This window comes from Oncorhynchus tshawytscha, linkage group LG31 (genome assembly GCF_018296145.1).
Source record: "Oncorhynchus tshawytscha isolate Ot180627B linkage group LG31, Otsh_v2.0, whole genome shotgun sequence".
NCBI classification, from domain to species: Eukaryota; Metazoa; Chordata; class Actinopteri; order Salmoniformes; family Salmonidae; genus Oncorhynchus; species Oncorhynchus tshawytscha.
This window is the reverse complement of record NC_056459.1, coordinates 3851433-3866123: the sequence shown is the minus strand read 5'-3', so window position 1 is coordinate 3866123 and position 14691 is coordinate 3851433. Positions and strand designations below refer to the sequence as shown.

At 41.8% G+C, this 14691-nt stretch overlaps 1 protein-coding gene across 3 annotated transcripts in view; it reads left to right on the top strand.

Annotated features, from left to right (window-relative positions):
* Window positions 1-14691, top strand: part of LOC112229965 (oxysterol-binding protein-related protein 10-like) — a 94377-nt gene extending 79686 nt beyond the window's left edge. For 2 of the 3 annotated variants that reach the window (XM_042310291.1, XM_042310293.1), the window contains 6 exons: window positions 1938-2090; window positions 3273-3768; window positions 8422-8608; window positions 10044-10226; window positions 12966-13119; window positions 13496-14691. In XM_042310291.1, coding sequence (XP_042166225.1) covers window positions 1938-2090; window positions 3273-3768; window positions 8422-8608; window positions 10044-10226; window positions 12966-13119; window positions 13496-13588 — 1266 coding nt within the window. In that variant the 3' untranslated portion in view covers window positions 13589-14691. The remainder of the gene's footprint in view (window positions 1-1937; window positions 2091-3272; window positions 3769-8421; window positions 8609-10043; window positions 10227-12965; window positions 13120-13495) is intronic. The other variant, XM_042310292.1, reaches the window with a different exon arrangement.

Here is a 14691-nt window from a genome sequence, read left to right as displayed (position 1 = left end):
CTCGCTCCGCTATGTCGCTCTAGGAGTACCTCTGTGCTCTCTTCTCGCTCCGCTATGTCGCTCTAGGAGTACCTCTGTGCTCTCTTCTCGCTCCGCTATGTCGCTCTAGGAGTACCTCTGTGCTCTGTTCTCGCTCCACTATGTCGCTCTAGGAGTACCTCTGTGCTCTCTTCTCGCTCTGCTATGTCGCTCTAGGAGTACCTCTGTGCTCTCTTCTCGCTCTGCTATGTCGCTCTAGGAGTACCTCTGTGCTCTCTTCTCCACACAAGTAGTATAAAGCTCCTGATATCTGAGTGAGTCATGTATGCATTTGCCAAGGAATGGTTCATTCTGTTTGTATAATGCATCACACAGGCTGTAATTTGCAGAGAACCGTATTCTGTCCCACACTCAGTGACATTTTTTGTTACATTTACTTTTCATTGCGGTCTGTCACGTGTCAGATGCATATGCATACTGTACATGGTTAGAAAAATAAAATAAAAAGGCAGGGAGAGTGAAAAAGGAGGAAGAAGGAAGGAGGAGAAGAAGAAGACAGTTTTGGTTGGCCACAGAGCACTTTCTTACATTATATATTAGGCTTTGTCAAAGGCACTGGGGCTCTTCTTTAACCTATATTGGATCCGCCACCAGCTGAATGCTGGAACACAAATGGAGGACACAACCCTGTCCACGTTCACTGCACCATATCAACCATATCAAAGGCTTGTGAAGGCATTGTGAGTCCGTGCTGGAGGCACTAAGCCGTTGTAAGGAATCAGGCAGTGCACTCTCAGGGAAATTCTCTGAGGATTACCTTGAACCCCTGCATGTTGCTGAACCGTCATTCTAGGGAAGGAAATGTAAAGAAGTGATAAATGGAACAAGAGTGTATGGAACAATTAAATTGGTTGTGTTCCCTGCCTGGTACTTAAAGGGTTCCTTTGTCCACGACAGACAATTCACCACCCCATACCCTTTTCCACGCAACTTCATCTAAGGATGTAGAGTGAGTTTCTTGTAAACAGTGTATGCTATATTCCTTTTCTTTTAGCCACGTAAAGACTGATCTTTTTTTAATAATCTGCTAAACCATTACAATTATAACTGGCTATACTTATTTCACCAATTACCATGGCTAGACACTATTCCAAATTGACCATAATTAGTGCTTGTGAAGTTACTGCAATAAGAGGCATTATGACGGTCAAAATTAGAGATTTCAAATGTCTGATACAAATGTAGCAATATTTGGTTTTATTCCCTTGCCTGTGAGCCAATGCCACAGAAAATGTGGATATTATCAAGATATTATCTGTATAGTACATCTGAGTAGGTTGATGTGTGTGATATTGGATGTGATTTAGTGTGTATGATGTCTGGATAAGAGTAAGACTATAATGTGCGATGTCCAAATAAATAATAACCCAGCCAATTTGCATGTTTGAGTGTCTATGTGTGTAACATGAAGTGAGTATATGCTTAATATTCAGGATGATGATTGTAATCCATATCGTATCACTATCAGAGTTGCATCATAATTACCTTTACAACACAACTGATTGGCTCAAACGCATTAAGAAAGAAAGAAATTCCACAAATTAACTTTTAACAAGGCACACCTGTTAATTGAAATGCATTGCAGGTGACTCCCTCAGGAAGTTGGTTGTGAGAATGCCAAGAGTGTGCAAAGCTGTCGTCAAGGCAAAGGGTGGCTACTTCGAAGATTCTCAAATATAAAATACATTTTGATTTGCGTAACACTTTTTTGGTTGCTATCTGATTCCATGTGTGTTATTTTATAGTTTTGATGACTTCATTATTATTCTACAATGAAGACAATAGTAAAAAAATAAAGAACAACCCTTGAATGAGGAGGCGTGTCCAAACTTTTGACTGGCACTGTATGTCAGATCACTCTAAGTCTTGTGTCTCTGTTGTTGGCTTTGTTGTTTCAGCAGCACCCAGCGGGGTTGGAGGCCGTCAGCCCCAGTGAGGAGGTGACTGACATGGAGGACAATGACGAGGAGGACCTGGGAGTGTTGGACGACCAGCGGAGCATCATCCTGCACCTCCTCTCCCAGCTCAAACTGGGCATGGACCTCACCCGGGTAAGACAGCTGACGCTCTCTTCATGTCTTTTCCTTGGAATGTTAGAGCTGGTATGGCCAACACAACACTTACTTGTTCACGGAAGAGATTTATGTAGGAATGTCATGATTTCTTTTTAAGACAGCCAACACTCTCTGCTCTCTTCGTACAGTGACTTGCGAAAGTATTCACCCCCTTGGCATTTTTCCTATTTTGTTGCCTTACAACCTGGAATTAAAATAGATTTTTGGGTGGTTTGCATCATTTGATTTACACAACATGCCTAACACTTTGAAGATGCAAAATAATTTATGAGGTAAAACAAATAATAAATAAGACAAAACTTGAGTGTGCATAACTATTCACCCCCCAAAGTTAATACTTTGTAAAGCCACCTTTTGCAGCAATTATAGCTGCAAGTCTCTTGGGGTATGTCTCTATAAGCTTAGCAAATCTAGCCACTGGAGGGAGCTGGAGCAAAACTGCTCCAGCTCCTTCAAGTTGGATGGGTACCGCTGGTTCAATTGGATTGAGGTCTGGGCTTTGACTAGGCCATTCCAAGACATTTAAATGTTTCCCCTTAAACTACTCGAGAGTTGCTTTAGCAGTATGCTTAGGGTCATTGTCCTGCTGGAAGGGGAACCTCCGTCCTAGTCTCAAATCTCTTGAAGACTGAAACAGATTTCCCTCAAGAATTTCCCTGTATTTAGCACCATCCATCATTCCTTCAAAGGGGTGAATACATATGCATGCACCACTTTTCGTATTTAAAAAATATATATATATTTTTTCATTTCACTTCACCAATTTGGACTATTTTGTGTATGTCCATTACATGAAATCCAAATAAAAATCCATTTCAATTCCAGGATGTAATGCAACAAAATAGGAAAAATGCCAAGGGGGATGAATACTTTTGCAAGGCACTGTAGTTTTCCCTTGGAATGTTAGAGCTGCTATGGCCAATGTTTACCGGTTCACTGAATAGGAATGCCTTGTTTATGTACTGGTATGTACATTTCACTAGCCTTCTCAGTTGAGTAAATTCATCAATAGCATCAAAACGGCAATAGAATGACACTAAAAAAAGCTTTTAGTTTAACTTATGACTAGTCCGCCTCTTTATTGCTGTTCCCTACCAGCAATCTAGTGAAGTGTCTCCCTCATGTAGTTTAACGGTTGCCTCCCATCTTGTTTACCAGGTGGTGCTGCCCACGTTCATCCTGGAGAAGCGCTCCCTGCTGGAGATGTACGCTAACTTCATGGCCCACCCGGACATGTTCCTGTCCATCACGGCTGGAGCCACGGCGGAGGACCGTATCGTACGCTTCGTCGAGTACTACCTTACCGCCTTCCACGAGGGACGCAAAGGAGCTGTGGCCAAGAAGCCCTACAACCCGGCACTGGGCGAGACTTTCCACTGTTCCTGGGAGGTGCCTCGGGACAGAGTGAGGCCCCTCAGGTCTCAGGGCCCCAGAGAAGCAGCCTCCAGGGGCCCCAACAACACCCAACAACAGGACGATCCATCGGGGACTGAGTGTTACCGGGTTCGCTTCGTGGCTGAGCAGGTGTCCCACCACCCGCCCGTCTCAGGATTCTACTGCGAGTGCCCTGAGAGGAGTATGTGTGTCAACACCCATGTGTGGACAAGAAGCAAGTTCATGGGCATGTCCATTGGTGTGTCCATGATAGGGGAAGGTGAGTGAATTGATGTGCTTTGGGTTTGTTGAGGCTCAGTTAATTTCTTACGGCTGAAATCCCGTTAAAGGGATTGATTTGACAACAGCCAGTGAAAGTGCAGGGCGCCAAATTCAAACAACAGAAATCTCATAATTAAAATTCCTCAAACACACAAGTATTATACACCATTTTAAAGATACACTTATTGTTAATCCCACCACAGTGTCCGATTTCAAAAAGGCTTTACGACAAAAGCATACCATGCGATTATGTTAGGGTCAGTGCCTAGTCACAGAAAAACACAGACGATTTTCCAGCCAAAGAGAGGAGTCACAAAAAGCAGAAATAGAGATAAAATTAATCACTAACCTTTGATGATCTTCATCAGACACTCATATGACTTCATGTTACACAATACATGTATGTTTTGATCGATAAAGTTCATATTTATATCCAAAAATCTGTTTACATTGGTGCATTTACATGTTCAGTAATGTTTTGCTTCCAAAACATCCGGTGATTTTGCAGAGCGCCACATCAATTTACAGAAACTCATCATAAATGTTGATGAAAATACAAGTGTTTTTACATGGAATTAAAGATATACTTCTCCTTAATGCAACCGCTGTATCAGATTTCAAAAAAGCTTTACGGGAAAAGCACACCATGCAATAATCTGAGTCCAGCGCTCAGGCAAAACAAGCCATACAGATACCTGCCAGGTTGTGGAGTCAACAGATGTCATAAATAGCATTAGAAATATTCACTTACCTTTGATCTTCATCGGAATGCACTCTCAGGAATCCCAGTTCCACAATAAATGTTTGTTTTGTTTGATAAAGTCCATAATTTATGTCCAAATACCTCCTTTTTGTTATCGCGTTTAGTTCACAAATCCAAATTCATGAGGCGCAGGCACTTAGTCCAGATGAAAAGTCAAAAAAGTTATATTACAGTTCGTAGAAACATGTCAAACGATGGATAGAATCAATCTTTAGGATATTTTTAACATACATCTTCAATAATGTTTCAACCGGACAATTCCTTTGTCTTTAGAAATGAAAAGGAACAGAGCTTGGTCTCACGGCCGCGCGCATGACTTAGCTCATGGCATTCTGCCAGACTTCTTAGTCAAACAGCTCTTATTCGCTCCCCCTTCACAGTAGAAGCCTACAACAAGGTTCTAAAGACTGTTGACATCTAGTGGAAGCTGTAGGAAGTGCAATCGGACCAAATTTTACACTGTATATTGGATAGGCAAAGACTTGAAAACCTACAAACCTCAGATTTCCCACTTCCTGGCGGATTTTTTTCTCAGGTTTTTGCCTGCCATATGAGTTCTGTTACACTCACAGACATCATTCAAACAGTTTTAGAAACTTCAGAGTGTTTTCTATCCAACATCTAATATGCATAACTTAGCTTCTGGGCCTGAGTAGCAGGCAGTTTACTCTGGGCACCTTATTCATTCAAGCTACTCAATACTGCCCCCAGCCATAAGAAGTTAAACACTGACACCATAAGTACGTACATGATTGAGTTCAAATCATAAACTCAGCAAAAAAAGAAACGTCCCTTTTTCAGGACCCTGTCTTTTGAAGATAATTCGTAAAAATCCAAATAACTTCACAGATCTTCATTGTAAAGGGTTTAAACACTGTTTCCCATGCTTGTTCACTGAACCTTAAACAATTAATGAACATGCACCTCTGGAACGGCCGTTAAGACACTAACGGCTTAGACGGTAGGCAATTAAGGTCACAGTTATGAAAACGTAGGACACTAAAGACTACTGACTCTGAAAAACACCAAAAGAAAGATGCACAGGGTCATTTAACGCATCTTCTCGACACATCACAAGAGAAGACAGCCAGCTTTATTTTGATGGGTGTTGTGGAATTGAAAAAAGTAATAATTTTAATACATTTTAAATGTTTACAAATTCGATGCACTGAAATTACAACTTCCGAAAATTAACACTCTGATTATAGTGATATTATTTCTGATTTCGCAAACAGTGTAAAGTATGTATAGAGAGGTGTAATCTAGGGCCAATCCTCTATCTTGCTATTGGCACACTCACTGGTATAGAGAGGAGGAGGCAGTCACAGGTATAGAACTACTGAATATATTTAAGCACCATAGATCAAAGCGGGATGAAACCCAAGCACTGTTGTGCTCAAAATATATCTTCATAAACAAAAAGGCACAGGGCGAACCCAAAGTACAAAATATAAAGTACTCAGGAAAGAGTAAGAGAGATTTCTCTCAGGAAAACAAGTAACATTTACAATGACCGACAAAGACAAATGGCAGAGGGAGTGTATATAGTGGGGATTGGAACCAGGTGTGTGTAATGATGATGATGAGACAAGTCCAGGGTTGATGAGTGAAGGGCGTTTGCCAGGAGTAGGTTCGGCATCAGCTAAAAGGACAGCAACGCTGAATGCCTGAGCTGGCCAGGAGGGGGAGCCAAAGTGAAGGCTGCTGTGACACACACTTGTTGAATTATGCAACAGAACATGACAACAACAGTAATTAATGAGGCAGTCTAGACGGCGCAGGTGAGTGCAGGTAGACCTAGGCCAGGGGTATTCAACTCTTACCCGACAAGGTCCGGAGCCTGCTGGTTTTCTGTTCTACCTGATAATTAATTGCACCAATCTGGTGTCCCAGGTCTAAATCAGTCCCTGATTAGAGGGCAACCATGAAAAAAACGGAGCGGAACAGGCTTTGAAGTCCAAGAGTTGAGTTTGAGGTGCCTAGGCAGAGCAAGTTTTTGGTGATTGAAGTCCTGTTCCACCACTTTATGTTAATGTTTCATATATGCAAATACTCCCAATGTATTTATGCAAAGTAGGCACTTATAATTTGTTATTTTTACACCAAAATATATATTTTTAAACCTTGATACCATTAGAAAATGTATATATGAGTGCATTCTAAGAAAACGTTTTGACATTTTACAATAAATTGATTACCTGAATTGCCACAAAAATTCCTGAACTTCGTTCGCTATTTGTCCATGCCAGGAAAATGTTTGACGTACCTTTTTTTTAACAACTGGTGAATCATACCACAGGATTTGTGCGTTCACCGTGGGATTGCTTTCGAAGCACGACGGTGACCCTCTCACATTTTGAGGCCTGTGTGGTTTGGAATCTTGATGAGTAATGCGCCTCTAATGAAAAGAGAGAACTTTTTCGAGCAGCCGATATTTAGTGCTGCGTTGCTTGGTGCTGAGTAACATGATATTTGGTGGAGAAGAGAGTACTGTAAGCATGTATCAGATACTATCTTGTCCTGCTGTGATTTGCGGTGGCTGTGGGTTGTCATGGACAGCACGGTGGGTCAATGTGTGAGGTTTGTAAATGCTCAAATTTTTTTTGTGCCTTTTATGCTCTCAACCAAAGACCGTATTAATTCAGTGACATTGGACAGTACAGTACACTGCATACACATTATGGAGAGGTGGACAGGGTAAGACCAGAGGGTCGGGGAGAAGGATCGATTGCGAAATACATTTATTTCCCCACTTGTAATATAGCCAAAAGAGTATATGCCAGGCAGTCATGGGATGAACTTCCACATGATTTCTCTACTGACTCAATTATAGTAGTTAGCAATAATACATGTATGACCACAGGCATGACATTCATTTAATCAAGTGTTCTGTGGTAATTAGGGTTGCAAACTCAAACCGATTTCATTCAGGGAGATTGCACTGCTTATACGAAAGCTAATAGTTAACAGTAGAGGGCGATAGCATTGACTAAATGCTTATGCCATTTTCTATGCTTTCCTATGGTTTGCTCTTGGGTTAAGTGATAACCCCCATAGGTGTTTTTGCAGTGGAAGATAATTGGTTTTACAAGTAAGACATGAAAGCAATAGATGGGCAACCCACAGAGCAGGGGCTGGTGGGAATGCTCATTTGTACTATATGTCCCATGACCTTTTGACCCAACAGGCTGTGTATGGTGACGTAGGTGAAGAGATGTTGTGCATTCACTTTAATGTCCTCCCTTATGGGGAATCCAGTCCACGTATCCCAAAAGATGGTACTGTGAACATCACAAAGGGAGAGAAATCAATGCATGGGGCGATGTGGGGTCGTGCACAGTGGGCGTCCTCTGTTCTTCCTGAGTAACGGGGGGACCTGGCTAATGATGCACACCATTGATGTTGTTAGTGAGGCTGAATGTATATATTTATGGTATGGAAATACTGTATTTTGCAGAGGATGTAGCCATTTATTTCCCTAGTGGTCTCTGCAAAAGCTTCTGCAGTATTCTACGGCATGTACAGTTTTATTAAAGGTTCATCTAGATTAGTGACGGGCTATTAGGAACATAACCAATTGAAAGGAAAATCAGTAAGAGCCACATACCAAGCTAAATCGTTTGATTGAATTACTGACTCCCAACATCTTATTATTGACAAGGAGCAACATGGTGCAAGGGTAAGTTTCTGGGTTAGATCCAAATGCAGATTGTTTATTACTCAATCTGTTTGCTCTATCATATCAACTCCTTGTCAGTTGTCACTCATTGTCTTGGTTGCAAGAGGTTCCAAGAGAGCAGAAACAGCCTGGGACCAGACCAGCACCAATAAGATGCTGACCTTTATCTGACCTGACCTGACCCTGATCTTTCCCTCTCTGCTCCCCAGGGACCTTATGCCTTCTGGAGCATGACGAGGAGTACGTCTTCACGCTGCCCTGTGCCTACGCCCGCTCCATCCTCACCGTGCCATGGGTGGAGCTGGGTGGCAAAGTCATCATCAACTGTGCCAAGAGTGGCTACTCAGCCACAGTCACATTCCACACCAAGCCTTTCTATGGAGGGAAGGTACACAGGTGGGTCTCTCCCTCTCTCTCTGTGTGTGTGTGTGTGTGTGTGTGTGTGTGTGAGAGAGAGATTATTTGAATGCTCTTTTTTATTTATCCTTTTGAAATTCTTTGTCAAGCAACTAGTTACTGACATAACTCCATTTAAGGATGATATCTGTGTAAAATGAAAAATAATCTCTCTTTTGTATAATCATGGTCCCTGAAAATATGGAATTAATATATAAAATAAAAACAAGTTTGTGATTAAAGCACCACAATTGGAATATAGGTAGATGTATGTACCTTGAAAATATATAGTTATTGAGCCACCCCAGATTTGGGAAATTGTCGATTTGGACGTGGCACCCACTAGTATAACGAAGTGTAAATGTAAATACATATTTAGATTCCAGTCGATGTCTGTATACCAAGTTGAGTCTCATCTTTCGGGTGCATTTGGAACTGAGTTGATAGCCCATAGCATCCCAAAGTTAGATCTAAAAGTCTGACAGCACCAGTGTTCCATATCGCTAATATATCAGTGTGCTAAGGTTGTACCGTTATGTCAGATTAGCTCAATCGCCAATTTCTCAACCTCCTGAGTATCACAGGAACACAACACTTTGAATGGATAACAAAGACATGTTCATGGCAAGTTGCTATGGATGAAATGTATCAAAATAACTGCTCAAAACATACAACGCAATACAAAAAACACATCTATTTTATAATGTCAGATTTGACTATATGTGTGAAAGTGTTAAATGGTATGTTTATTTTGGGGGATTCAATTGAAACCATTTACTTGTGTTACGAAAGATTAATAAAATAAGAAGTGTCACTGTTTAACAGAAAGTGTCATTTTGCCATCAGTTCCAATCACCTGTTGGTGCTTTTAGGGGTAAAACGGTTTATAAATTACAACACTTTGTGTACATAGGCCCCCTTTTTTAGGGTACTAAAAGTATTTGGACAAATTCACTTATGTGTGTTAAAGTAGTCAAAAGTGAAGTTATTTGGTCCAAAATTTCTAACATGCAAATGACCACATCAAGCTTCTGACTATAAACTTGTTGGATGCATTTGCAGTTTGTTTTGGGTTGCGTTTCAGATTATTTTGAGCAGACGAGAAATGAATGGTGTATAATGCATTGTCTAATTTTGGAGCCACTCTTATTGTAAATAAGAATATAATATGTTTCTCGACACTTGAATGTGGATGCTACCATGATTACGGATAATCATGAGTGAATTGTGAATCATGATGAGTGAGACAGTTACATACATTTCAAACATTCTTATTTAAATAAATAAACAAACATGGCACTGTCCAAATACTGTTGGACCTCACTGTAATTCAATATTACTATGGCAGCACAATATATCATAAGAGTAATGTTGAGCAACGAGATGGGCTGCCACAAAAGGAATTTTCTGAACATTGCTGCTATGTTCCTCTCAGGGTGACTGCAGAGATCAAACACAATCCGACCAACACTATTGTGTGCAAGGCCCAGGGGGAGTGGAACGGAACCCTGGAGTTCACCTATAGTAGTGGGGAGACCAAAGTGATTGACACAACCAAACTGCCAATCATCAAGAAGAAGCTCCGGCCTGTGGAAAAGCAGGGACGGAATGAGTCCAGGTAAGATGCTCCTGGGTCCAAAATGCTGTATTTACGGTCCCTTCTTAGTGGACCAGGGTCATGTTCATTAGGCACCAAACAGAAGTAAACAGGACTGAAACGAGGAGGGACTATCCGGACTTGTCCAATAAGAAATATACATTTTTGTTTTCTGTTTCAGAAAGTTTTAAAATGTTTTTGCTATGGTGTATACTGCACAGTCGCCGTTATAGTAGCCATCGTGTTACCTATGTGTGTTTTTTGCTGGCTGTGGATATTCAAGATCATTTATTGACTAATTACTGGAATAATGAATTGACCCGAATGTTTAGTACTTAATTTGGAGCACCGTTAAGGGTTTTTACATAGAGATGTCCCTTTTTAATTAACTCTGTCAGTAGTTACCCTTAACCGTTGCACCAATCCTATATCAACAATAGTCTTAAAACGTCAGTTACTATATTCTCGTTCTGAAAGTCGTCTTTATTTACTAGACTAAAGCTGGAAAATGAGGTAGTTAACAGGGTTATAGGCTAACGGAATTAAAACACAGTTATCGAGGTGAGAATCTCCACAGGTCAGTATACATGAACTTCCGCACTTGAACTCAGAAAATACTACAGTGCATACATTCACCAGACTTTTGAGGGCGAGATGGTCTTATCAACTGAGAGGGAAATAAATGAGAACCTCACAACTGTGAAATTATAGGTTCCTCCACCAGGAGTCGCCAGTGGGCTTGGCTAGGCTGTCAGTCTCTAATCAGTTACTGCCACCACTTTTACACAGACACAGCGTCAATGCAATGAGGTATTTACTTGAATGTGATTGTCATCTGGTTCAATTGAGTTTCTGTTGTGATAGAGCGGTACACAGGGCAAAACGGTCGGTCAGGGGTCCTGGTGTTTGGCGCTTTCGGGCGAAGAAGGTCCTCTTCGGAGCTCAAGCATAGGCTCCCTGTCTCTCTCTCAGTTCAGCTCTCAGTTTGTTCAGTCCAAACGGATAGTGTTTTAAGGCACTCGGGTGCAATATCATTTTGATTCAGTTCCCCTTTTGAGTGCGTTGAAGACTGGTTCGTAATGAGTGAACCATTTTTCGGTTTCAGCAGAGTTCCTGTTAGGGGATTGTTCTGTCTGAGTTGGCTTCCTTGATCTGCGTGTGGTTTCCAAGAAGATGGGATCATATTTTCCAATGATGTGTCCTTGCCCTTCGGCACCTGATCTGATTTCTGTTTAGTAAGACCTCTAATTTATAGGGGTTCTTTGAGAAGGCGGGCTCTAACGGACAGACAATGTCATTGGGACCGCCCAGTTGATCCGGGGAACAAAACACATTTACTGCTCATATGAGATGAACCTGAGATTTCCTCATAAGTGTTCACAGAATGTTTAAAGGAGTTTTGATAAAGAAAAACAATCTCTAAGATGAAATGCGTAGTCTGTGGGGTCCAAATTTGACCATGATAAAGTCCAGACATTTTATGTTATAAAATCCACATTATACCTTTTAATAACATGAGGGAAAGTATCACAATGTACACTGAACAAAAATATAAACGCAACATGTAAAGTGTTGTTTTTATCCCAGCTCATGAAACATGAAACATCACAGATATGTTCCATACGCACAAAAAGCTCATTTCTCTCAAACGTTGTTCTCAAATTTGTTTACGTACCTGTTAGTGAACATTTCTCCTTTGCCAAGATAATCCATCCTCCTGACAGGTGTGGCATATCAAGAAGCTGATTAAACAGCATGATCATTACACAGGTGCACTACTCTCAAATCTGCAGTGCCACAGAGCGTGCAATTGGACTGCAGACTGCAGGAATGTCCACCAGAGCTGTTGCCTGAGAATTGAATGTTAATTTCTCTACGATAATTTGACGGTACTTCTAACCGGCTTCACAACCGCAGACCACGTGTATGGCATTGTGTGGGCGAGCAGTTTGCTGATGTCAACGCAGTGAACAGAGTGGCCCATGGTGACTGTGGAATTATGGTATGGGCAAGCAGGCATAAACTATGGACAATGAACATAATTGCATTTTATTGATTGCAATTTGAATGCACAGAGATACCATGACAAGTTCTTGAGGCCCATTGTCGTGCCAATAATCTGCCACCATCACCTCATGTTTCAGCATGATAATGCATGGCCCCATGTAGCAAGGATCTTTTGTACACAAGTCCTGGAAGCTGAAAATGTCCCAGTCCTTCCATGGCCTGCATATTCACCAGACATCTCACACATTAAGCATGTTTGGAATCCACACCCCTTCCTTTTAAGGCATCTGTAACCAACAGATGCATATCTATCTGTATTCCCCGTCATGTGAAATCCATCGATTAGGGCCTAACGAATTTATTTCAATTAACTGATTTCCTTATATGAACTGTAACTCAGTAAAATATTTGAAATTGTTGCATGTTGTGTTTATATTTTTGTTCAGTGTATATATATTTCCAGGTTATATCAACATGTCAAGAGTCCAACAGTTTTAATACAGTGAAGAATTGGGTTCAGTTGTCCTTTGGTTCTGATGACCTTAAAAAGCCATAAAAAGGGTCTGCTGACAACTAGCAGCGCATTTAGAGTTGTAAACAGGATGATGGGGAAGAGCAGTTTGTTCTGTGATTGGTTGAAAGGGGGCACTGTCAATTACAGAATCTGTAGGTCTTGGAATGGAATGTCATGCTCTGTCCACTCTTGGGCTCGTGATACCCAATTATATACATTTTGTTTATGTGTCTGTGTAGGCGGTTATGGCAGCATGTCACCAAGTCACTGAAGGAGGGGAACATGGACGAGGCCACGGAACACAAGCATCGTCTAGAGGAGCGCCAGAGAAGGGAGGAAACGCAGAGAGCTGCGGATAACTCGCCCTGGACACCCACATATTTCAGCAAAAAGGTACCGTTCCAGGAGGAGGTTGAGCCAGGGTTAAATATAAAACTATATGTTCAATCGTATCCCTTACCTTGGTTGATCATACCTTTTATCTGACTTTTTACCCTGCTTGTCTCTCTGGACCCATGAAGTGCTGGAGCTCGGCTCTTTGATCTAACCTGAAAGATAACGCCTGAGCGGTGGTCCCACATCCGGTTTTCAGCGGAAAAGGGAGCAGGGTTGAATGAGCTCTATCCCTGAAAACCGGATACATCTGATTGTTGGTACCTCCACTAAGGGTGCTTTGTCCCAAGGTGCAGGAGCCCAGCTCCAGGTGAATCCGGCTCAATTTAACCACGGATGCTCATCTGGTTTTTGTGTCTTTGTTCTTGCCTTTTAGGGAGAAGGCTGGATCTACCACAATACTCTGTGGAAATCTCACTGGCACAAGAACCAGACTGCTCTAACAGAGTGCCTCCATCCCCCTAAATGAGGGACTAGGCCAGGGGAAGGATAATTACGGAACAGCGTATTGAGGGAGTGATGCCACTCTCTATTGGGACCTGAGATACTGACTCTTAATGACATGGACAAAGGACACACTCATGTGGATCAAGGTGCCAAAGTGGTTTCCACTTGAACTACGAGGGTGGGGCGGGACAAATATTGATTTTTTATAGTGTTCGAAGGTAGAGCATTTTGATTTCACTTTGCCCAAGGCAATATTTTTTGCAAATGCACAGTATGATATGATTTGCCACCGGTATTTTGTACCAGTTGTGTTGACACGTACATGGTCCATTTTGGTCCAATCGCCTTTATTTGTCATGCAGCATCAGAATGCAATGGTAGAAGAATGCAGATGGAATCAGGAGGAGTCCATTGCAGTGTTGGTGGAATACAACCGTGATCATGGCAGAGATGCGTTTGTGTTACATGAGTTCCCGTCCTGTTTTTAACCAATGCTGATGACTAGAAGTAGCCGATTTCCTACCACTTTTCCATTCCACCCATCCTTATCCCATCCCGACCTTTGGAAGGAGTTTCGACCATTCCTGAACGGAGCTGTCTGCCTCAGCTCTTCCACGCAAACAGATTTCCCATCACTCTCTTCCCCACTTATTGCGGTCGTAATCCCACACCGTCACCGTTTTTTCTTTAGGTTCCAACGGCGTGTCGGACTGTCCATCTCCCGGTGGGGTCTTTCCTCCTTCCAGGGACGTGTCCTTAGGTTGGCATTGATGTCACATAATTAAGCTGGGGCTGTAAACCCAGCTCACAAACTCCTCATGCTAATATCTCAGTGGGCTGCCTCTGCATTGAATATGGATGAGGTGCACAGGATGACACAACCACATTCTCACAGAGGGGCACCGTCTCTCCAGATGTCCTTCTGAATTTTATTGTTGACAGGATATGAGGTACAGTAGTGGTGGTGGTGGTAGAGGGGATGTTTTGGGTCACGCATAGCTATTATACGTTTACATTTTCACAAAATGTACTAACTGACGTACAGTATATACTGTGTATATATTTAGTTAAATACTATTATAACAGTGCATTCGGAAAGTATTCAGACCCCTAGACTTTCTCCAC